At 51.1% G+C, this 21,708-nt stretch overlaps 9 protein-coding genes across 9 annotated transcripts; 7 read left to right on the forward strand and 2 right to left on the reverse strand.

The window, feature by feature from the left end:
* The first annotated feature begins 564 nt into the window (after positions 1-564).
* On the forward strand, positions 565-2,478 carry BJX68DRAFT_236820 (metal homeostatis BSD2 family protein). The gene is made up of 3 exons (XM_071040076.1): positions 565-929; positions 1,027-1,533; positions 1,592-2,478. Exons 1-3 carry the CDS (start codon positions 906-908, stop codon positions 2,171-2,173), a joined length of 1,113 nt encoding a protein of 370 aa, XP_070899624.1. The 5' UTR covers positions 565-905; the 3' UTR covers positions 2,174-2,478.
* Positions 2,479-2,500: 22 nt separating this feature from the next.
* Positions 2,501-5,098, forward strand: BJX68DRAFT_236822 (uncharacterized protein). Its single transcript, XM_071040077.1, has 2 exons — positions 2,501-2,931; positions 3,044-5,098. The coding sequence occupies exons 1-2, from the start codon at positions 2,739-2,741 to the stop codon at positions 4,747-4,749; spliced, it is 1,899 nt and encodes a 632-aa protein (XP_070899625.1). The 5' UTR covers positions 2,501-2,738; the 3' UTR covers positions 4,750-5,098.
* A 358-nt stretch (positions 5,099-5,456) lies between these two features.
* mpkA (mitogen-activated serine/threonine-protein kinase SLT2) lies at positions 5,457-7,543 on the forward strand. Its single transcript, XM_071049733.1, has 5 exons — positions 5,457-5,899; positions 6,065-6,197; positions 6,247-6,313; positions 6,372-6,686; positions 6,737-7,543. The coding sequence occupies exons 1-5, from the start codon at positions 5,781-5,783 to the stop codon at positions 7,366-7,368; spliced, it is 1,266 nt and encodes a 421-aa protein (XP_070899626.1). The 5' UTR covers positions 5,457-5,780; the 3' UTR covers positions 7,369-7,543.
* Positions 7,544-7,750: 207 nt separating this feature from the next.
* On the forward strand, positions 7,751-9,286 carry BJX68DRAFT_266547 (glycosyltransferase family 31 protein; the record flags this gene model as incomplete). Its single annotated transcript, XM_071045529.1, has 1 exon — positions 7,751-9,286. The coding sequence occupies one exon, from the start codon at positions 7,751-7,753 to the stop codon at positions 9,284-9,286; it is 1,536 nt and encodes a 511-aa protein (XP_070899627.1).
* Positions 9,287-11,147: 1,861 nt separating this feature from the next.
* BJX68DRAFT_266548 (uncharacterized protein) lies at positions 11,148-11,916 on the reverse strand (the record flags this gene model as incomplete). Its single annotated transcript, XM_071045530.1, has 4 exons — positions 11,148-11,347; positions 11,396-11,463; positions 11,518-11,591; positions 11,737-11,916. 4 exons carry the CDS (start codon positions 11,914-11,916, stop codon positions 11,148-11,150), a joined length of 522 nt encoding a protein of 173 aa, XP_070899628.1.
* Positions 11,917-13,047: 1,131 nt separating this feature from the next.
* Positions 13,048-14,785, forward strand: BJX68DRAFT_255106 (cytochrome P450; the record flags this gene model as incomplete). Its single annotated transcript, XM_071042986.1, has 7 exons — positions 13,048-13,056; positions 13,113-13,343; positions 13,431-13,671; positions 13,724-13,842; positions 13,905-14,110; positions 14,149-14,674; positions 14,738-14,785. The coding sequence occupies 7 exons, from the start codon at positions 13,048-13,050 to the stop codon at positions 14,783-14,785; spliced, it is 1,380 nt and encodes a 459-aa protein (XP_070899629.1).
* A 216-nt stretch (positions 14,786-15,001) lies between these two features.
* On the reverse strand, positions 15,002-17,789 carry BJX68DRAFT_76801 (threonine--tRNA ligase THS1). Its single transcript, XM_071049734.1, has 5 exons — positions 17,659-17,789; positions 17,146-17,590; positions 16,821-17,085; positions 16,191-16,766; positions 15,002-16,135 (listed from the first exon to the last, which is right to left on the reverse strand). The coding sequence occupies exons 1-5, from the start codon at positions 17,717-17,719 to the stop codon at positions 15,311-15,313; spliced, it is 2,172 nt and encodes a 723-aa protein (XP_070899630.1). The 5' UTR covers positions 17,720-17,789; the 3' UTR covers positions 15,002-15,310.
* Positions 17,790-17,838: 49 nt separating this feature from the next.
* Positions 17,839-19,140, forward strand: BJX68DRAFT_236835 (H/ACA ribonucleoprotein complex subunit GAR1/NAF1). The gene is made up of 6 exons (XM_071040078.1): positions 17,839-18,037; positions 18,106-18,153; positions 18,209-18,309; positions 18,368-18,513; positions 18,572-18,600; positions 18,657-19,140. Exons 1-6 carry the CDS (start codon positions 17,971-17,973, stop codon positions 18,887-18,889), a joined length of 624 nt encoding a protein of 207 aa, XP_070899631.1. The 5' UTR covers positions 17,839-17,970; the 3' UTR covers positions 18,890-19,140.
* Positions 19,141-19,213: 73 nt separating this feature from the next.
* Positions 19,214-20,635, forward strand: BJX68DRAFT_236840 (CDP-diacylglycerol-serine O-phosphatidyltransferase). The gene is made up of 6 exons (XM_071040079.1): positions 19,214-19,416; positions 19,481-19,538; positions 19,600-19,637; positions 19,693-19,704; positions 19,764-19,945; positions 19,999-20,635. Exons 1-6 carry the CDS (start codon positions 19,344-19,346, stop codon positions 20,365-20,367), a joined length of 732 nt encoding a protein of 243 aa, XP_070899632.1. The 5' UTR covers positions 19,214-19,343; the 3' UTR covers positions 20,368-20,635.
* The last annotated feature ends 1,073 nt before the right edge of the window (positions 20,636-21,708 follow it).

Consider the following 21,708-nt stretch of genomic DNA (forward strand, 5'->3'; position numbering starts at 1 on the left):
CAAAATCTCCCAAGCCAATCCCGCGAAGGCGCCTCCTCAAATTCTCGAATAAGATTGTCATAATGGTCGGGGTTACTCGCCGGTCGCCTTAGTTTCGGCGATAGCGGGTAGCGACGCGCGTATCGGTCTTCTAGAAGTGATGAGAGTGCGTTAAGCGATGACTCTGAAATATTGTTTGTTGTCGTAGGTGTCGTGGAGTCTTTGGATTGTTGTGCAGGAGGGGTGAGGTGAGATTGGAGGTAGGTGTGAACGGATACGGAGGCTGGGCGGATGGGATCGGCGGGCCAGTGTTTCAGTAGGTGAGTGATGCGAGTCTGTGCAGCCTGTTTAAAGTCATTTAGCTCGGCATATGTGGTGATTCACGAAGATTTGAGTATATACCGGTCGAGCCATCTTGGGTGGTTTCGGAGCTCGGAAGAGCTTATTAGAGCTGGAATAATGATGCCACAGCCGCTGAAAAAGGTTTCAAATTCAGTGCCGAGTACTTCAACCTGCAATGGGGAGCAATCAGCTGATTAGTGACGAAACACCACGATGTAGTTCTCTTTCCTTCTCTCTCGAACATTTGATGCGGCAAAAATAAGGTCACGGGAGCCGCGGACTCTCCGGGGCGCTAAGAGCGATTCACCGCCTGCTCAGCCACAGCGAATCAACACGCAGTGGAGCATCCAAGGGCCCTGGGGCCCTGTGGCCCCAGGCAATCATGGTCAGCCCTCAGGCATGTCGGTTGGTCATCCATCTTCATCTTTCGAGTGCATTCTCCCTTTCTCCCTTCATCGTCTCATCTGCCATATTCTACCCCCCTTTCGCTCCCTTGTTTCGGACCTGTCTACGTTTTTTAGACTGGTAAAGCCCTCTAGACTTGGTTACGCCTTCTCCCGGGGCTTCCGCTCGCTCAGCTCGTCATGAGCTCACAGCGTTATCAACGGGTAAGTGTCGCCTTCGCCTGCGAACTCAAGGCCGCCGCTTTGGGCCTTGATCTGGGACGCACTGTTTAAGAAATTCCACTAAACGGCCATATTATAGGTTAACGCCCAAGACGACGACGAAGCCCCTCCGTCGATCGCATTACAGCCTACACCCTCCTCTCCGCCTCCTTCGTTCCGCTCACGTTCTGCCTCGCCCTCTTCAAGACATCTCCTCCGCGATGACCCGTTACACCGTCCCAGTACAGATCAAACCCTTGCCGATGCGTTTGATGACAGCGAGTCCGAAGCCGGCGATGAGCCAGATGACCGCCAGCGGCTAATGCGGGCGCAGCCGGATCCCTGGGTGGCCGTAGACACCAGCGACACATCGATACCAGCAGAGACGGTTGGAGCATCATCATCATCTGGTGCAAGCAGTGAATCGCAGTCGCAGTCGAATGTTCAGCCTATGGGTGGTATTCAGCGGAGGCAAACGTTGTTGCCTTTTTTCAGTGGCATGTCCGGCTCGGGGTCGGCCCGTGCTATTCCCTCATCGAATGATGGAGTCTTTGCGAATCTGGCGGCGAAGCCGGAACGAGGAGAGAAGACAGAGGATCTGCCTCCGGTATGTTCTTTGTCTAGTCATTTTCGTCGTCGTGATTTCTAACTTCTTTGTTTTATAGTCATACGAGGAAGCGGCCGCTGATGCGACACCCCCGTATTGGGAGACTACTATTGTTGCGCCAGGGATTTCGTCAGACGAGGTTTATGTGGATGGGCTGCCGGTCGGCTCGATCTTCTCGTTTGTTTGGAACGCCATGATTTCCATGTCGTTCCAACTTGTTGGCTTCCTCCTCACATACCTACTTCACACCACACACGCGGCAAAGAACGGAAGTCGGGCTGGTCTCGGCCTCACATTAGTTCAGTATGGTTTCTACATGAAAGGAGGTAGCGAGTCGTCGGGAGGGGGTGGTACAGACGAATACGTGACACCACCAGACCCTAATAGCCACAGCTTTGATCCGAGCAAGGTGGTTGACAGTGCGAGCTCAGGTGGTGATGGAGGAGGAGGTGTATCGACAATTACCACGAGCGAGTGGATTTCCTATGTTTTGATGATTGTCGGTTGGTTTGTCTTGATTCGGGCCATCAGCGACTTCCTCCGGGCTCGACGCCATGAGCAGCTGGTCTTGCAGAGCCCCGAACGTGGGCTTCCTGTTCCAGTTATTGCTGAGAACGAGCGGTCCGAGACGGTTGTCTAATTGTCATTATTCAATTCTCTGCGTGCAGCATAGGAAGCACCCTGAGTGATTTTTCTTATTGTTATTTCCATTCTTATCTTGACGGCTTCAGCATGGCACCGCACACACTTACCTTGTAGCTATTTTCAACTTTAGAGATACCAATCTGAAAAGACATACGCTGGCTTAATTTGGATAGACTTTAATGCTCGCAAGGGATGCGTGTCTGGCGTACGTGCGCAATGCTTCAAAATAGTTTGCCATCCATAGGCAGCTATGTTTTCTGACGGTCGTGTCGATTTTTACCCAGCCACAGCCACTCTCCGTTCCCCCAAAATGTAGTAGGATCCTCTCTCCGATTTTCTTCACGACTACGCCTCACTTGAATTATCTCAGCGAGCCCTATGGAACTGTACGGGTTATGCCGATGCCTAATGGTTCCTCTCTTGGCGGTCTCTCCACAGCTTTCCGACTCATCCACCCCCATATCGACACCTGTGGCTGATAGCTTGTTTATATAACGTTCGCGCCTCGCATGCTCATACGTCTGCAACATATTATTGTTTTGCTCTTCATATCGTGGTAAATGGCCAAGGTCGACGCGGCGGATGGGGAGTCCGCTTCGTTCCCCGCGCCATCGTATGGAGGGCCCGTCGAGGCTCGCTCTCTCTCCTCCATCACCTCCATCGCATCGAACCCGCCAGCATACCCTCGGAATCCCACGCAAAAGAAGCTTGAGCCTCTGGTGCTGTATATTGTGAGAGTACCTGGAAGTAAAGGTTGGTTTGTTCGCGATCACACCGGGGCTGAACATTGCCCCGCGCCAATGATTGCATCACTTTCTCGTCGCATTCGAAAACCAGACGGTCGTTGACATTTTGAGTTTGGCAGATATCTTCCTCACCCCTCTCAAACCGCCGACAAAATACAGCGTCTCCGCAGAAGCCATCAACGCCTCGCTTTACTACCTCCATGTTGCCGGCCCCGATGATGACATCCTTCTCCAGGAATACGAGCAGGAACGCGAAGAGCAGGCAAGACTGCGCAAGGAAGGGTTGATGGAAGATCCGGACCTTCCTCTGCCCGCGCCTGAGATTGCACGCTTGAACAATGTCCGGCGAAAGCCTGTTGGCGCGCCCAACGATACGGTCAGCCTTGACGCCCCTCCTCTACCAACTCGTCCCTCGTTCTCTTCAGACCAGCAATTGGAGAATACCGCGCCGATTCCATTGGATGATTCGATACCACCGCCCATGTTGCCCCCCCGTCCGACACTTCCTGACTATTCGGCTTCTGGCTTGCCCAGGGGAGAGGAGACCCCTCCACCTTTACCCCAACGGCCTGTATCGAGTATACCGCAGAATGAAACCGTCTTCGACACCTACAGACCACCCAAAAAGAATAACCGCTGGAGTGCGCTCTCTGGCTATGTCTCCAACCAGGTCCAGCGTGGAAGGGAGAGATATGAGGCGGCTTCGCCGGCTCGTCACAGCTTCGACGGCGCGCGCCCTTTGATGCGGCCTCAATCATCCCATGATCTACCACCACCCTATTCTGCCATTGCCCCTCCTCCGATATCTCCTGGACAGTCCCCAAGTCGCTTACCGCGCGATAATGCTCCTCCGCAACAACCAGGCTTCCATATTACGCTGATCCGTCGCGACCCAACTCACGGCAGCCAATGGAACGTCGCAACCATGTCAACACCTCCGAGTCGTACAGATGGTACTGGTGTTGATATTGATATTTTGACACCCGGGTATAGTCGATTTTCGGGTCACAATGAACCACTCTCTCTAGAGTCTTTGGGTTTGAACCTTTCCGCTGAGGCTCGCAATTTACTTTCGAGGCAACAGCATACCTCTAGTCCGTCTGCAACACCACATGATCCTTCAGTTCCTCGCGACACGTCTCGACCCCGACGATTTCACCGCAAGCTTCTGGTATCTCGACCAGAGGAGTCGCGTGGCTCGCTGGATTTACCAGGTAGCCGTCCCTCCTTGGATGGTGGCCCTGGAAGTCCCTCCAACTTCTCGAAACTCAAAAGCGGCTACTACACCTTCACCTCACCATGGAACGGTACTTGCACATTCTCGACCAGTGTCAATGGCCGGAGTCTAAAATGCAAACATATGATCCCTTCCCCCGGGTTCCCGCATTCGCCAAACTCAACCCAAGAAAATCCCGCGGTGACGGTTGCCGAAATTCGGTTCAACACTCCCTTCCAGGGCAGTCATGCGCATCATCACCACTCCTCCGAGCATGCCGACCCGTCTGGCCCATATTATTACAACCCGTCCACAAACCCCTCCAAACGAGCAGCGATTGCCAACTTCATAAACCACAAATTTGACCGGCGAGGCTCGAACAGCAGCACAAGCAGCGCAGGCGCCAATGAACCACCACCCCCTCTACCCCGCCGTCCGATTGATGAAGACCGCATAGATCTTTCGCTCGCGCGTGAGAAGGCGGGTGGTGGGATGCGTGGTAACAGCGCTAAACTTGGAAAGCTCATTATTGAGGATGAAGGTATCAAGATGCTCGATTTGGTTGTTGCGGCTTGTATGACGGTCTGGTGGAAGGGCTATTACTACTAGCTTACGCATGCGCCCTGGATTGTTGTGGGTGTTTCTGTTCTTCAGCGCTGCTCGTCAGGCATAGTCTCTCTACGACTTGTCTTGTAGAGGACAATGCGCTTTCGGCTTATGACCTGAAGTTCATATGATGTACAGGTGGTCTTTTTTTTTGCACTAACTCCGTAGATTCTTTTGGTTTGGTTCTTTTTTTTGCATACCATATCTGAGCGAGATTGGTGGAAGTTATGATTTATGGGCTATGGATAAGTCATTGGGATATACAGTGCTATTTAAGACTTAAGGCGTACATATTATTTGGGTATCCGACATTTCTATATGAGTTTTCGAGTCCTTCGGCTCAGCTGGTTCTGCTATACTTGAACTTGCCCCGCTGTTTGCCTTAGGCAACGACTCCTCCATCTTCGGGTCGCGATAACCACAGTTTCAAGGGCGCAACTTGTCGTTCTTTGTTCGAGCAATTGCCTGTACCACGATAATTTTAGCGACTCGTGAAGGCCCTCTTTCTTCAAGTGTAGTAGCAGAAAGAGGAGAATCCCACTCCTTTGTCGGCCCGCTTGCATTTTCATCACTCGTTCTAGCGCTCTCTTACGGTCCAATCAATCGAGTCAAGAGCTGACAAGAGCTGACCCTGGTCACCTCAATCTCCTCTCCCCCTGACATTCTTGCTTGTTCTTATATCGCCCTTTATTCAAAGTAATCTCACTTGTGAGTATCCTCACATAGCCCTGTCCGGAGCAGAAAACTGAGCAAGTTGGCTTACATCACTCCTCTCTGTACAGCTGTCTCCGTGACACTGCGGGGCATCAATATTGTCCTCACAACTTGCAGTCGCACCTGCAGCCGCGCTTGACATTCAGCTCCTCCACAAGGCGCTAATTCTCATCGTCATCCCCTTATACGAGCAAAAGCGACGTAATCTTCGCATTTTCCATTCCATCTTTCCGATACCTTCTCGGCCTCACTTATCGTGCTCCGCTCGGTCATCGTCCTCGCTCTCTACCGCTCGTCGATTGTTTGGGAAATCTTACACCATGTCTGACCTACAAGTACAAGGACGGAAGGTCTTCAAGGTTTTCAACCAGGACTTTATCGTGGATGACCGCTACACTGTGACCAAGGAACTGGGCCAAGGTGCTTATGGTATCGTTTGGTATGTGCTTCGGCAGTGTCCCGCTCCCTGAATTCGCGTGGTCTTTGTTGTTGTCTGCATTGGTATGGTGGGGTTGCGTTGCAGCTTCGTCTCCGTTTGCGAATCACCTAATCAAGAGGGATATGGCCTACTATGATCAGGTGCTAACTGATATTGCTCAAACAGTGCTGCTACCAATGGACAGTCTGGTGAGGGCGTTGCCATCAAGAAGGTCACCAATGTCTTCAGCAAGAAAATCTTGGCTAAGCGCGCCTTGAGAGAAATCAAGCTGCTTCAGCACTTCAGAGGCCATCGCAATGTATATCGACCGTCCTCCACATAGGATATGTTTGGCTAACGAGATCCAGATCACATGCCTCTTTGATATGGATATTCCTCGACCTGACAACTTCAATGAGACATATCTGTATGAAGGTAGTATAGCTATTATCAGATAGTGATGCTCGAGAACTAACATCTTGTTCTCATATAGAACTTATGGAATGTGATCTCGCTGCCATTATCCGCTCCGGACAACCGTTGACCGACGCCCACTACCAGTCCTTCATTTACCAGATTCTGTGCGGTCTCAAGTATATCCACTCCGCCAATGTCCTCCACAGAGATTTGAAACCGGGTAACTTGCTGGTCAATGCGGATTGTGAGCTGAAGATCTGCGATTTTGGCTTGGCCCGTGGATTCTCGATTGATCCCGAGGAGAACGCAGGCTACATGACTGAATATGTTGCGACAAGATGGTACCGCGCTCCGGAAATCATGTTAAGTTTCCAGAGTTATACGAAAGCTAGTATGTGTCAATTCTTCGTCCCATCGCTATGTGTACTGACGTGGTTCCAGTCGATGTCTGGTCGGTGGGTTGTATTCTGGCCGAGCTCCTTGGTGGCCGTCCTTTTTTCAAGGGTCGCGACTATGTCGACCAGCTCAACCAGATTCTACACTACCTGGGTACTCCAAATGAAGAAACCCTGAGCCGAATTGGCTCACCGCGGGCCCAGGAGTATGTGCGCAACTTGCCCTTCATGCCCAAGATTCCTTTCCAGCGTCTGTTCCCAAATGCCAATCCCGATGCCCTTGACCTTCTCGACCGCATGCTTGCTTTCGACCCCTCGGCACGTATCTCTGTCGAAGAGGCCTTGGAACACCCCTACCTCGCGATTTGGCACGATGCTTCGGATGAGCCCTCGTGCCCCACCACCTTTGATTTCCACTTTGAAGTTGTCGACGACGTGCAGGAGATGCGCCGCATGATCTATGAGGAAGTTGTTCGTTTTCGCCAACAAGTGCGTCAACCAGCACACGCACAGAGCCTGGCCCAGCAGCAGCAGATAGCGCAGCAGACCAATGTCCCAATTCCCGAGCACCAGCAGGGAGTGTGGCGACAGGAAGAGCCTAGGCCTCAAGAAGCACACGCCGCGGGCGGCAGCATTAACGATCTGGAATCGTCGTTGCAGCGGGGGATGGATGCCTAGTTTGATGATGTTTATGACTCCCTAGAAGGGGATGGTTGTCTAGATCACACCACATATATAGTTGCATGAGCAGTACAAAGCTTGGTAGTACAGGGTTCGTTGTTGTCAGTTTGTGAATGCAAATATTGGATGTTCGTACTTTTTCGATACAATTGTTGTTGCTCCTGAGCATGAATCGCTGGTCTACCAATCACAGTCTGACTGGTGGGCCTGTGGGCGTTTCATCCCCTTTTTGTGCATCTTTCGAGGTCCAGTCGCGACGCTATAAAAGGAAAAAAGGAGCAAAAAGGCCAGGAACTCCAAGTGAGAAAGATGGCCACTGCGTCAAGAAACTGCTCAGCCTTCTTCGCATGAAACGGAAATCGCGTCATGCCCGCCCATGATGCCGCAATTCCGCCAGCTCTTGCACGCTCTCCAACAACATAAGCTGGCCTCCTGGAGACATTTGGTCCTGGCTGCTGCCCTGGTCCTTGGTGGCCTGATCATCTTCACTTACTCAAGCATCAGTGTCCTGGGAAACAATCGTGTCCCTACTAATGTTCTTGAGCCGTCCCTGAGCAACATTGGCAGCAGCAATAATGCAAAGACCGACGACACCAAACATGGCGCCGAGAGCAACGCCAGTAATGCTTGCTTTACCGACCTCGATCTTCTCCGACTCTATGCGGGGAATGCTTCAACGGTCGAGTATGCGCGATTGAACGTAGTCGTTTCGAAAACCGAGAACTTCACTGCCTTTACGGATTCCCTCGATGTTTCGATTCCTTCCTACCGCACAGTTCATCTTGATACCGATGCTAGTCGAGAAACACAGTCCGAGAAAGATTGTGCGACATCCGCGACTATCGAAGCCCCCCTTACTCCCTCGCCTCCCGATGCATCGCACATGATCTTTGGGGTCGCAACATCCCTTAAGGGACTCGAGGATTCGCTCGATGCATTTGCCCACTGGGCCAGCAACACCAGCGCCCACATAGTCGCCGTCGTTGAACAAGGCGGGTCCTCGACACGGTCAAGAATCCAAGACCGCGCAGAGACCCTGGGCATCCGGTTAACAATCACCCAAACCGAAGATGAACAGCTAGATCGATACTTCTCCCTCATACACGTGCTATACCAGCACCGCGATGCCTCAACGCAGTGGGCCGTCTTGATTGACGACGACACCTTCTTCCCAAGCATGACGAACCTAGTCTCCCGACTCGCCTCCGCCTACGACCCGTCAATACCTCAATACATCGGCGCAATGACCGAAGACCTCTCCCACATCTCCAGCACAGGCTACATGGCCTACGGCGGCGCCGGAATCTTCCTCTCCCTCCCGCTTCTCTCCGACCTCCAACACGTCTTCGAAACCTGCCACGCCTTCAAAGAGCGCGGCGACCGCATGCTCGCCTCATGCATCTACGCACACACAAGCACAAAATTCACCTGGGAGCGCGGCCTCTACCAGCTCAACATCCGCGGTGATGCATCCGGGTTCTTCGAGTCCGGCCGACCCCTCCCGCTCTCCGTCCACCACTGGTCCTCCTGGTTCCAAGCCGACATGGTTGCGCTCAGCAAGATCGCATCCATCTGTGGCGAAGGGTGTCTCCTGCGGAGGTTCCACCTGTCCAAGGACTGGTTCCTTGTCAACGGGTACTCTGTCATTCAGGACGCGACGCTGTGGAATGACCCGCGCCCAATGGAGCAGACCTGGGAAAAGAGTAAAAACAAGGGGTCAGTGTCAGATCCGTTTGCGTATAGTCTTGGTCCGTTGAGGCGGGTCGATGCCGATAAGGTCTCGATGAGGTTGAGAGGGGTTTTGGTTGATGAGGAGCTGGAGAGTGTTCGGCAGGTGTACGTGCTTAATGGGACGGATGAAACGCCTCCGCGGGTTCTGGAGGTTGTTTGGCGTGTTCTGGATGTGGATGAGTGATTTGACTTGAATACTTCTTGTATAATATCATTATTGGTTTTGCATTAGGGTTTTCTGGACCGGGGGAAATACATAATATGGTAATTTAAAGATAGGAAGGTGACACTATCTTTAACTTTTGATGAATAGGTCATCGTGACATACGCAGTCTCAGGTTTATTGACTGTCTTGAAGGCTCTGCTCTAGTGTCAACAGAGCAATGCCGGTATGAAGAAACCATCAGAGGGACGACTCGGGTCTCGACAGTACAGGAGGGTATATGACCGTAGAGTACTACTAGTAGTAGGTAGTACTCGCGGACTCCACGCGAATAATGGCAGCTGCGTGACCTTGACTGGCCGGGCGCGGTGATGAAAAAGGAAAGAACGAGCGATCGCGCCTGCTTCTTCTACTGTATGACCCTTCAGAGAGGTTGAGGGCCACAACTCTTTGATTGAACACGAGCGGTGAGTGATACGACTTCCATATATGTTGTATGAGGCACGAATATATCTTCCCTCCGCTCCTGGCAGGGAGGGAATCGTGTTGATAATTTTTGCCTTTCCAGCGGAGCAAGCCCTAATTTCCTGCCCCCCCGAGAAAGGGACCGCATGACAGAGGCCTCGTCGCTTTCAAGTTCTTTGGGAAACAGCGAATTCACTCGTTCCATGTTTTGACCTTCTTCTCTAAACTTCTAAAGTACAATAATCTCAATCAATTATTGGCCCCAGCCCTCTGAAATCCTGCTTTCCTCGCATCTCACACTGCACAGGTACATCTTGCTCGACTCTCACCGGGAAACTTTACCCGGAAGAATAACTCACTTACATTGAATTGGCGGGATACATGGCCGCCGCATTACAACACGAAGTCGTACTCCTTTGCCTTATGGAATGGGTTCGAGGCTCGAGGCCTGAGAGAGCACAGGTGATAGTGCAATTGCATCCTGCGGAATGCCAGGTGCCGAATCGAATCTCAAAAGAAATGGGCCCGAAGAGGTCGACCGGCGAATAGCAGTGAGGGGTGCGCCCCGGGGAGCGCGGCGGGTGGGTTGGTTGTGTGGAGGGGGGGTAGTACTTTTGTCTCCGTGTGGTGCATCATGCATGACTTCGCGATACAGTAGGTCTGAGCGTTCTGCAGGCCGGGGGCTGGTTGGGACTCGCCGTCTTGGGAGTTGGATTTGGAGTCTGGACTTACTCTGTCACTCGGACGGAGGTTTTGGATTGGAGGACTGTGCTCACTGGAAATGCAACATGCATGCACACTCTTCAGTGGTGTGCTGGGAATATACAGTACATACAACATATGTGTGTGTGTACTGTATGCTGTCGTTTACATCTATTTAATGTGAGGTTAGTTCATCGAGGGTCATGTTTTCGTAGCCTAAAGAGGAGATATCTCTCATTACTTTGCTTTCCGAAATAGAGAAATGGGTCTATATTCTGGGGTAGAGTCGGGCTGTGCATGAGGCTGTTTTCCAGATACTGAGGTCATTTGTGTGAAATTAGAGCTAGAGGCTTGAGCCGGATGATATATATGATAGTAAGAGGACACAGCGAGGACTTTCAATATGAAATCATGGATTCTTTTGGAAGTATCACAAGGTAACCGAAATTGAGGCGATTCCGTGCTTTTATTAGTTGGTATATCCAACTAAAAATCCCATTAATCGCGGAAATAGTTTCCAGCGCCACATGCAATCGAATCTAATGCCCGAAATCCACAGACCACTTTCGACCCTCGCAGCTCAGACGCTATGGTTAGGGGCGTTGGCCTTGTATGACATAGAGACCTCTGTGGTCAGGTTGATCTTGTTGTCTTGCGCAGCTGGGAGAATCGACTGCTGGCTGCTGTTATCGCGCGTTTTTGTCGCAGGGTCGATCTACGTGGCATAGATTGAGGTGTCAAATTTAATCCTTCTCTTCTCGTAGGTTGCGCGCGGCGGGAGCATGTTGTAGCTTTCTTGCGAGGTTGACGTTGGGAAGACTTTTGTAAGGAGCGGTTTCAAGGTCGGAATCGCGCCGGCAATAATGGCAAGGGCACACTCGACCGCGGCCCAGTTGAGCAACGGGGTCATTTCCCCTACTAGAGTGAGCACTCATCTGGTAAGAGCAGGATATCGAGACGTACAGGTAAAGTCAGCCTTCTCTGAAAGCTTCACGAGGTAGCAGGTTTTGACGATTGCGGCTGCGCCGGCACTGCGAGTTGTTTGGTAAGTATGGAAGCCCAGATCATCAGACGGGAAAACGTACAATATACCCAAGCTCATGGCAAAGGCTACACCAATCTTTTCCTTCTTTCTCATCTGGAGGTTCCACACGATGGTCTATGGGAGTAGCGCGAGGAGAAAGTCCTGCGTCCTGAGTATGCTGCAAAACGTCAGACAGGCACAAGCGGTGATTATGGGAATTCCTACCTCCCACGAAGAGAGAATAGTTAGTAAAGGCGTCGGTTGGCCGGCATTCGGATACAATGCTCGGGTCCCAGTTGGTTCGTGGATCCTTGCATTGCACAAAGACGAACAATGCTGCCAAGGTGTTGACGGTGTTCATCGTGATGATGATGAACCAGAGCAGATACTTCATCCACCGCTCGACGACAATTCGCAGCAGGGTAACGGCAAATGCAGTCTTGCCGAGTGCACAAGACATGATGGCCAGAGTCTGACTGATGCTGCTGAACCGTGCGACTGCAATGAGGTTCTTGGGATTCTACGAGGCAGCTTGAATGTGCATCCCTAGTCCAACATCTGCTGCATCATGACAAACGGCGGCATAACCGAGAAGGCAACCCTAGAAAAGACATACATGTTAGACTCGACAGAGTGCGTGCATTCTCAACTTCCGGTTGGCTTACGGCAGCAACAACAGCCATCAAGTCATCCCAACCAAAAACCCTCTTCAGATGCAGCCTCACATAAAGGCGAAGCATCACAAACGAGGCTGCGAGCCACGACATCAACCACATTACGGCCTTGACCGTTGGTCCCTGGCTTTCCGCCAGGAATTCAGGAGATGGTGGTTCGGCCGCTATGGAAAATGCTGAGATGAGATGAGGATATCTTGCGGATGAAGCCTATGACCGAAGAAGTGTCATGGCAGGCCTCGTATATATGGTAGAGAAGGGAGGATGAGGCAAAGTGATAGGTAGCAAGTCCATAAGTCTGATCATCGCACTGAATTCGGACTGTGTGTACATACAATGACCCTGGTAGCAATGAAGCTACACAGATACGCCAGGAACCAGCACTGCACATCAGGTATTGATTTCATTTCTTTTTTTTCTTTTTCTTCAACTTGTCATGAAAGTACCTTTTGGAACGAGTGAGACAGCCGTTTGATGAAATCTATCTGATCGGCATGGGACGAGGCTGAACTGCCGCTGAGGGATCGGGTCGCTAACGCTGGGCGTTGGTTAGCGGGTTGGTTGGCACCTGTCAAATCGACGGCGTCTCCCGCAAGATGGATCAAAGTTGTGACGAGTCCTCCAATTTCCGCATTCCGTAGCAAGCTTCGTCTAAGGTTAACTCCTCCAGTACTTTCGTGAAGAGGTTGGAGTAGCCAGTGGAAGATGCCAGTAATTCGACTGGTCTAGCAAGACATGGCCACCCCTCCCTGGCAAGAGGATCCTCTGGTGCGGCCAGTGTGAAAATGTCCTTTTTTAATATCGTTCAAGATCCCTGGTTGAAGAGAGCTGTCGAGTTGCCATCCTTGCTGAAGGTGGAACAAGACGCTAACATCTTTCTTTTCTGACGCGCATTCACCGTCTTTCGAATCACAGGCATGGCTGAGGTACGTACTTTTTGCCAGTTTGTGGATGCAAATCCGGGGCTCTGCTGCTTGCCAAGCTCATCTGGGACGCCTTCTTGTCGCCGCTGAGGGTCTTTGGCAGGCCAATTCCGGCCAAATTCACTAATATATGGCGGGCATGGCAAGCATTCGAAGGCCACATCGATCGGAATCAGGTTCAATTGCATCGACATTATGGCTCTGTAGTCCGAATAGGGCCGAATGCTTTGAGCATCTCAGACCCAAGCATGATTCGAGTGATCTATTCCACTCGCAACCCATGGAAAAAGGTACTTGCCCTCGCCCTTTGAATGTGATGTATCAACGAAGGTAAAGCAGAGGAACACCGCTGACCTATTACCCAATTCCCATTGCAGAGTGAAGCGTACCGTCCCAACGATGTCTTGCTGAATGGCCAGCGAATGTCCAACCTTTTCAACACGCAAGATGAAAACTGGCACAACCAGAATATCTTACCAATCCGCAACTTGTGGCGGATGACCAAAGTACTAGAATATGAGCCGTTGATCGATGAGACGTTGAAGAAGTTTGTGGACAAACTTAGCGCCAAGTTTGGTAGAGGCCCGGTTTGCCCAGCTGATGAATGGATTGGATACGGTGAATAACCCAAGAGCTTGTAACGACCAATAATGGGTAACAGTAGGAATAGTTGCTTGGGATGTGACTGCGAACATCAGTTTCGGACGGCACTATGGGTTCATTGACCAGGAGAAAGATGTGGATAGCTTAATCACGGACTCGACCATGGGTCTTGAATATTTTGCCCCCGTGAGCTTGAGGCCCCCGTTTCAGCCAACCGTCTCGCATCCCACTGACAGTTATTCGGACAGGTTTCTCAAACCCCTTGGGTTGATCATCTCCTAGACAAGAACCCGATTGTTCGCATTGGCCCTAAACCCACCCTCACAGGCGTGCTCTACGCCTTCAAGGTTGTTGCTGAGTATCAGGCCGAACTGAAGGAGAACAAGGTCAAAGCCGGCACTGTGGACCACACTCTGGATAAATATGTTCAACTCAAGGAGACTACCCTGACATGGTCAATGACGTCCAAATCGTCAACTGGCTTATGCTGAGTATCCTTGCGGGGGGAGATACCACCTCTGCCGCAATGCGCGCTGCTGTCTACTACTTGACCAAGAACACAGACGCGTATCAGAAGCTAGTCTCAGAGCTTTCGTCTACTTCGCTGGACTTACCCGCTCAATGGAAAGACATCCGTGACTTGCCCTGTCTGGATGGGGTCATCCGCGAGAGCATGCGCCTTGACCCGGATGTCGCCATGGTCTTCGAGTGCGTCGCACCGGAAGCCGGCTTTACGTTGCCTGACGGTCGGTATATTCTAGCGGGAACCAAGGTGGGCATCAACCCTGGTGTCACGAGCCGGGATTACGCCATCTTCGGTGAAGATGCGGATGACTTCCGGCCAGATCGCTGGTTGAGACGAGATTATGAGACTGCCGAGCAGTACGAAGAGCGCCATAGGCGTATGAATGACACTTGTGACTTTGTGTTTGGAGGAGGCGGACGCATCTGCATGGGCCGGCACCTCGCCATGTTGGAGATCAAGAAATTGATCGCAACTCTTTATAGCACCTTTGACGTAGGTCGTTCCTTGCATCGATTTTCTAAGTTCTTCAATTTGGAATGGCTAACACGGATGTAGCTCCGCCTGGTTGATCCCAAACACGAGTGGACGTATCGAAATGCTTGATTCGTTTACCAGAGTAACATGCCTATGACCATCACTCGTCGTGACCAGATTTGATCAGAGTAATGGAACAACGGGCATATCCGAGGGTTTGAATGATAGCTTGGGATATTAATGGGGCTGGAAAGGACTGAGGATCAGAAGCCAAGCTAGGACAAGTCTAATCATGTGACTTCGTACAATATATCGTCCAGGGGAAGTGCGTGCCAACAAGCATCCTATGAAATATGTACAGAGACCATATAGCTCTCTATGTCAACTAGTAGTATGCATGGCTAGAAAGAACTCAACAGAATTTTCAACCCGATAAATTATCTCTCAATAGCTTCATGGCCTAGCGCTATTTTCAACACCAAAAGAACACCGACGAAGCGTAGAACTCATAACCATGATTGATGATGTCATCCCCAGGTTCGGAAGGAGGCTGAGGTCACAAAAGATATGAAAGGTGAGGGGATAGTGAGATGAAAGTGGGGCGGGACGATGTTAAGGTGGCGGAGAGGGGAAAGTAGAAAGGTAGTGAGAAGATTAGAGGGCGTTGACCAGTCGACGTTCCTTACGCAGCGCCCGGAACTTGACACGGGCCTCCTCGAGAGGGACCATAATACCCTTGTTTTGAGTCGCCGTGTCATCACGGTTGCGAATGTTGACAGAGCGAGACTCCTTCTCTTCAGCACCAACAACGAGGATGAAGTTATACTGGGCTAATTGACCAGTGCGGATCTTTTTCTGCAAGGTGTTGCCACTGATATCAACGTCGGCGTGCAGTTTATCGTCCCGCAGAATCTTCTGTACCTCCTGGGCGTAATCGTATACAGCGGGCATGACGGGCACAATCAGAATCTGGCGAGGGCTGATCCAGAAAGGCCACTTGCCGCCGAAATGCTCGATCAGAATGCCCAAGAATCGCTCGAAACTGCCAATGATGGCGCGGTGGATGACAACAGGGCGAGCACGGCCAGGACCAGGCTCGCTGGACTTGGCATCACCTTCCTTCTTCGCATCTTCCGTGGTAGCTTGGCTCTTTTCATTGGTCATGTATTCAAGCTTGAAGTTGAGAGGAGCCTGGTAATCAAGCTGAATCGTGGCGCACTGGAACTCTCTCTTGAGAGCATCAGCAATGGTAATGTCAATTTTGGGGCCGTAGAAGGCGCCATCTCCCTCATCGATAACCCAGTCGGAACCCTTGAACTTGGTCATGGCCTTCTTGAGCTGCTCCTCGGCGTAGTTCCAGGTCTCTAACTGTCCGAGGTACTTCTCTGGGCGAGTGGACAGCTTCAACTTGAAGGTGAAGCCGAAAAGCCCATATATGGACTGCAGGAAGTCGAAAAGTCCCTCAATCTCAGATTCAATCTTGAACAAGTCAGCCAACCTATAGGGCGTTGCCAGGTCGCAGAAAATCACTCACCTGATCTTGGGTGCAGAAAATGTGGGTATCATCTTGTTGGAACTTGCGAACACGGGTGAGACCGTGCAAAGCACCAGACGCCTCGTTTCTGTGCAGGACACCAAAGTCCGCAATTCGCAGCGGAAGTTCTCTGTAGCTTCGTTCGCGGTGACCAAAGAGCACGAAGTGGCCAGGGCAGTTCATAGGCTTCAGAGCCCATTCCCTCTTTTCAACATCAAGCTTGAACATATCATCCTTGTAGTGCTCCCAGTGACCGGAAGTCTTCCAGATGCCCACGTCGTACATGTTGGGGGTCTGCACTTCTTGGTAGCCTCGCTTGCGGTATTCGGAGCGCAGGAGGGTCTGAAGAGAGTTGAAAATCCTGACACCGTTGGGGAGCAGGAACGGGCACCCAGGTGACACTTCGTCGAAGAAAAACAGTTCTTGGTCCTTGCCGAGCCTCAAATGGTTTCGCTTCTCGGCTTCCTCTAGGAATTTGAGATGTTCAGACATCTGCTTCTTATCGGGGAATGCGACACCACGAATACGCTGCAGGGAATCGTTGGTCTGATCACCGAGGAAGTAGGCGGAGGAGTTCTGTCAAAGGGGTTAGTGTACGCAAATCATAGAGGATTTTGCATTTATCCTGACCTGCATGATCTTGAAGGTCTTAACCTTGCCAGTGCTTTGAATGTGAGGACCCCTGCAAAGATCGACCAAAGTACCGCATCGGTAGACAGTGCTCTTCTCACCAGTCACAAGCTTGTCAATGTAGTGCAGCTTGTACTTGCTGTAGGCAAACATCTTCTTTAGATTCTCCTTGGTAACCTCCAGCCGATCAAAGCTCTGCTTCTCTTTGAAGATCTTGGACGCTCTGTTATCCAGGGTTTTCCAATCGGTTTCCTTAACAACGCGACTGTAGAAATGTTAGTGGTCTCTAGAGCACGGAGTTTTGCAGGGAAAAAAAACGGCATACTTGTCCGGCATGGCCATGTCATAGAAGAAACCCTGAGGGGTGGGAGGTCCGTGGGAAAGAAGACACCCATACTCGCACTCGCAAGCTTCACCGAGACAGTGAGCGCTGGAGTGCCAGAAGACCTCCCTACCCTCGGGGTCGCTAAACGGCACATAGGACACAGTACAATCACCCTCCAGTGGGCGACCGAGATCCCAAAGCCCTTCTCCCTCAACCTTGGCAATGACAATGTCAGCACTTAGTTCCTTAGGGACGTGCTTGAGAAGTTGCGCAGGAGTGGTCTCCCAAGCCTTCGCGGGGATGGTGGTGGTATTTCCGTCGCCGAGCTTCAGGGTGACATTGATTTCGGGATGCGGCTTATTTTTGACTTCCTCGAGATGTTCCTGCCACAGCTCCTCAAAAAGCTTGTTTCGCTCAATGATGAAGTCGGGAAGCGAGTCGGCACCTAAGACAATTGATCATCCTTAGCAGGAGGGGTCTGAGGAGTATTCAGCGGGGTAAGATAATACTCACTGGAAGGTTTCGCCTCCGCGGCGGGCCTGACAGGCAAATCCTTTGGGCCGTCGGACGCCATGGTGGTTCTCGCGGTAATGACCAACTGAATGGAAAAATTATCAACGGGTAAAGAGAGTTCCGCAGCGACGATACCTGGTTTATCACTTCGGTCCTGACTCAACACTGTGAATCATATGGAAGGCGGTGAGTGCACGTGATTTGAAACTGCCCTCCGGCTAGCGACACTTTACCCTTTCGAGCTTCCCACCGTTTGAAAACTTCTCCGCGATCACTCCGCAACAGGTCGACCATTACAATCCAAACGTCAAAATGTCTTTTCGCGGAGGCGGTCGCGGTGGCTTTTCCGGTCGTGGTGGAGGTTTCGGTGGCCGTGGAGGTGAGTAAAAGTCTCAGTCGACTCCCGGGAGGTGCTCAGCTAGAGCTAACAAATTTTTTCCTGAACAGGTCGTGGAGGCTTCCAACAGTCCTTTGGGCCACCTGACCAAGTGCTAGGTGATTGAAGACGCTCTATTTTATTTAAGTTCTAGGGTCGACTAACGTGCTTCAGAAATGGGAACCTTTATGCACGCTTGTGAAGGCGAGATGGTTTGCGAATCTATCAATCCCAAGATTCCTTACTTCAATGCTCCGATTTATCTGGAGAACAAGGTTCGAAATCATCAAAGGTGCCATGCGGCTATAGCTAACGGGTATCTACTCTTGATAGACGCCTATCGGCAAGATTGACGAAGTCCTCGGGCCCATCAACCAAGTATACTTCACCATCAAACCTCAAGAAGGCATCGTCGCAACATCCTTCAAGGCCGGCGACAAGGTCTACATCGGTGGAGACAAGCTCCTTCCTATTGAGAAGTACGTTTCGTCCTATGCGTGGGAGACTAAATGAGTAATGCTGACTGAATTGCAATAGGTTCCTTCCCAAGCCCAAGCCCCCACCAGGTATATTCGCAATTCCCCTATCCCCCGTTCAACACCCCATTCTAACCTACAAGCAGGTGCCGCGAAGCCCAAGAGAGCAGGCGGTGCCCGCGGTGGCGCTCGTGGCGGCCGAGGCGGTGGTCGTGGTTTTGGTGGTGGCTTCGGTGGTGGTTTCGGTGCTTCTCGCGGCGGTCGCGGCGGTGCTCCAAGGGGTCGCGGTGGTCCCCGGGGTGGAAGCTTTGGCTTCCGTGGTGGTAGCGGTGGAAGAGGAGGTGGCCGCGGAGCGCCTCGTGGAGGTTTCCGTCGTTAGACTCGTCTGTCTTTGCCTCGTCCTGTCTTATTACGGCGTTATGGGAATACGGGAGATTCTGCAGGGACCGTTTTATGTCGATCTAATTTTGCCGATCCAAAAGAAATCAATTGCTCGTTTGACTTTTGAGATTCTGTAGCATGATATCCGTTCCTTTGCCAGGTTGGATACAAAAGAGCACTTCGATACGAGTACGGACGAAAGAAGGAATCTAAATGTGGCTAGTAGTAGTGGCTGTGGCGCAGCAGAACACCGCCGAGAAATGACGTCTAGTCGCACTGCTTAAAGCCTGAAAACGTAGCGAGACTCTGCACGTGCAAGTGTCAACACTTCCTCCTCCAGACTCCAATTGCCAACCTATTTCGCTTCTTACCTTTCGCATCAACAACTTATAGCCTTCTTCTAGGCTCTTACTTACCTCTCGATATTATTCCCTCTCTTTTCTCTAAAGAGCATGTCTCGAAGGACGTCAGCTATGCCTTCGAATCCGTCTACAAACAGCGGTGTCCCAGCTTCTTCCGATGGAGGTACGTCAGAGTCGATTGGACGCAGGGCATGCTTGGTCTAAACAACTAACGATGATATATAAAGGTCAGGAAAAGCAGAAGATGCTGCTTTCATCGGATACAGGTCACTTCAGCATGGTCAGGTTAGGCGTCATGGTTCCGATAAAATGCGGAACAATCCACTCACCACCATTGATACTTTAGAGCACTTCACCTGGCGGATCTAGTGACTGAGCTTAATGGTAAGTCCTAAAGCTATCCAGGGCTGGATTATCTATCGCTGATATTGTTACTTAGGACTTTGCGGAGGCAAGTTCATTTCTTGTCGATTTTTGGTATCCCTGCGGGGCAGCTGACCAGTATCATAGTGATGTCCGTCTTCTCTTCCCTGCGCTACTGTCTCGGCGACCCTCATGATTATGGCGCGATTTGGCTTGCCCTCGGATTCATGCCTTTTGGGCTTTTCTTCGATTTCATGGACGGGCGGATTGCTAGGTGGAGGAAGAAGTCGTCATTGATGGGGCAGGAACTGGACTCTTTGGCAGACTTGGTAGGCCAAACACACTGTTATGCAGTGGGTCTAGCTAATCGCTTGTCTTTTAGATCTCCTTCGGTATGGCTCCGGCTGCGGCAGCCTTCGCTCTAGGAATTCGCACGCCTCTCGACCACCTATTCCTATCCTTCTTCGTCTTGTGCGGCTTGACACGCCTCGCTCGATTCAACGTGACCGCCGCTGTTCTCCCTAAAGACAAGACCGGCAAGTCAAAGTACTTCGAGGGCACGCCCATTCCCACTACACTGTCTATCGCTGGGTTCATGGCCTACTGGGTTTCGCAAGAATGGATTTTGGAAGATCTACCTCTGGGCGTCGCCGCCCAAGGCACCATGTTTGAGTTTCATCCGATTGTTCTGCTCTTTGTTCTGCATGGGTGCCTCATGGTCAGCAAGACCCTGCATATCCCGAAGCCATAGGCGCATAAAGCGCCTGCAAACTACTTTCCTTGTTTAGGATGTCCATTTCTCTATAGAAATGTATCATGAGCATGCATACGGGAAGCGAAGTGGAGCGAATGAAAAAAAAACACCCTGAGGACACGAAGCATTCATTAGAGATAAGCCGGCCGAAAACGACTGATATGAACTGCGCGCATTCTTTTGGACCAGGCGGCTGAGTCGTTGCAATGTGTATTATTTAGTATTTATTATTTATAAAAATGCAATAGATACTACTGTCGAAAAGGCAATTAAGTTAGAGTGAGACTGGATAAACAATAGAGGAAGCCTGGAGAACCTGCATAGACCCTCTCAGCGTTTTATTATGAGCAGCAGCCCCAATCTCAGATCTATTCAAGGCCGTCTGCGTTTACAGCCTATCAAGGGCAACGCATGGGCAGTCTTGTGTGCAGCTGTCGCAAGGATAACAGCTCTCAGTGCTGAGAAACTTGGAAGCAAGGAATCGTGTTAGGGCTTATCCAAACCATCTCGCATGACAATCTCCGATTAGGCAATTAGAACAAAGACTCTGTCTCGAGGCTACTTAGGGTACGGTTGGTCCTTTTTCAAATCCTCAACCATAACTGATGGATGACCCGTCAAGAAGGCCCTAGGACTAGGTCACTTGACTGAAGCAATGAGTCAGGCGATCAGTTAGTTCAATACTACGATGTCAAGTCACGCTGGGATATTTGCGATCTGGGGCAGTGCAGAGCGCGCAAAGGTCGATTGTGATTCTGACTTGATGTGGACACGAAACCACTTAGGAGAGGGAAGGAGACGCCCAGTCCCGAATCTGATGGCAGCACCTCGACCAGTCGTATTTAGATGTTTCCTCTGTGTTTGGGGTTGTTTGAGTACTCTGTAGGGGCTTGCTGGTTCACGAATTCGTACACACATCGGCCTCCATTAGGTGGAGGTCTGCTCTTCAAGTGCCAGCGAAGAGGGACTGTAGGCAGGGATAGTCGTGGTTTTGTCACTGTCAGTGTTGTTATGACCGCCTGCATATATAGCGAGTCCAAAGTGTCCAAAGCTTGCGACTTGATAGACAGTTTGGAATCAAGGCCTGCCAGTGAGAAACGTATAGAGTAGAGATGAGCCAGTATACACTCCCGGGCTTAACCACCAAGATGTAAATAGCTGGTTTGCTTATATTCGAAGATAGCGACATCGACGAAAGGAACCTTGAAAACTCCAAGTTGAAGCAGGTTTGACTCCTCTTGTTGGCGAGTATGAGGCACGTGACTTTGTTTGTCCCTGTGAGCCAAGGGACAGCACATTGGGACGGGACTGGCCGCTTGGGCAAAACCATTGACTCGA

The sequence above is a fragment of the Aspergillus pseudodeflectus genome (genome assembly GCF_044049435.1).
Source record: "Aspergillus pseudodeflectus strain CBS 756.74 chromosome Unknown BJX68scaffold_19, whole genome shotgun sequence".
Taxonomy (NCBI): domain Eukaryota; kingdom Fungi; phylum Ascomycota; class Eurotiomycetes; order Eurotiales; family Aspergillaceae; genus Aspergillus; species Aspergillus pseudodeflectus.

Bases quoted from the DNA above. Each gene is read 5' to 3' on its own strand.
- BJX68DRAFT_236820 (XM_071040076.1), top strand. From the start codon at position 906: ATGAGCTCACAGCGTTATCAACGG. The intron at 930-1,026 runs GTAAGTGTCGCC...GCCATATTATAG, and splicing joins GCTCACAGCGTTATCAACGG to GTTAACGCCCAAGACGACGA. The intron at 1,534-1,591 runs GTATGTTCTTTG...TTTGTTTTATAG, and splicing joins AGACAGAGGATCTGCCTCCG to TCATACGAGGAAGCGGCCGC.
- BJX68DRAFT_236822 (XM_071040077.1), top strand. From the start codon at position 2,739: ATGGCCAAGGTCGACGCGGCGGATGGGGAGTCCGCTTCGTTCCCCGCG. The intron at 2,932-3,043 runs GTTGGTTTGTTC...TGAGTTTGGCAG, and splicing joins GAGAGTACCTGGAAGTAAAG to ATATCTTCCTCACCCCTCTC.
- mpkA (XM_071049733.1), top strand. From the start codon at position 5,781: ATGTCTGACCTACAAGTACAAGGACGGAAGGTCTTCAAGGTTTTCAAC. The intron at 6,314-6,371 runs GTAGTATAGCTA...GTTCTCATATAG, and splicing joins TGAGACATATCTGTATGAAG to AACTTATGGAATGTGATCTC. The intron at 6,687-6,736 runs GTATGTGTCAAT...ACGTGGTTCCAG, and splicing joins CCAGAGTTATACGAAAGCTA to TCGATGTCTGGTCGGTGGGT.
- BJX68DRAFT_76801 (XM_071049734.1), bottom strand. From the start codon at position 17,719: ATGGCGTCCGACGGCCCAAAGGATTTGCCTGTCAGGCCCGCCGCGGAG. The intron at 17,591-17,658 runs GTGAGTATTATC...CAATTGTCTTAG, and splicing joins CGCGGAGGCGAAACCTTCCA to GTGCCGACTCGCTTCCCGAC. The intron at 16,767-16,820 runs GTCAGGATAAAT...CCCCTTTGACAG, and splicing joins AGACCTTCAAGATCATGCAG to AACTCCTCCGCCTACTTCCT.
- BJX68DRAFT_236835 (XM_071040078.1), top strand. From the start codon at position 17,971: ATGTCTTTTCGCGGAGGCGGTCGCGGTGGCTTTTCCGGTCGTGGTGGA. The intron at 18,038-18,105 runs GTGAGTAAAAGT...TTTCCTGAACAG, and splicing joins AGGTTTCGGTGGCCGTGGAG to GTCGTGGAGGCTTCCAACAG. The intron at 18,601-18,656 runs GTATATTCGCAA...ACCTACAAGCAG, and splicing joins CAAGCCCAAGCCCCCACCAG to GTGCCGCGAAGCCCAAGAGA.
- BJX68DRAFT_236840 (XM_071040079.1), top strand. From the start codon at position 19,344: ATGTCTCGAAGGACGTCAGCTATGCCTTCGAATCCGTCTACAAACAGC. The intron at 19,539-19,599 runs GTTAGGCGTCAT...TTGATACTTTAG, and splicing joins GGTCACTTCAGCATGGTCAG to AGCACTTCACCTGGCGGATC. The intron at 19,946-19,998 runs GTAGGCCAAACA...CTTGTCTTTTAG, and splicing joins TGGACTCTTTGGCAGACTTG to ATCTCCTTCGGTATGGCTCC.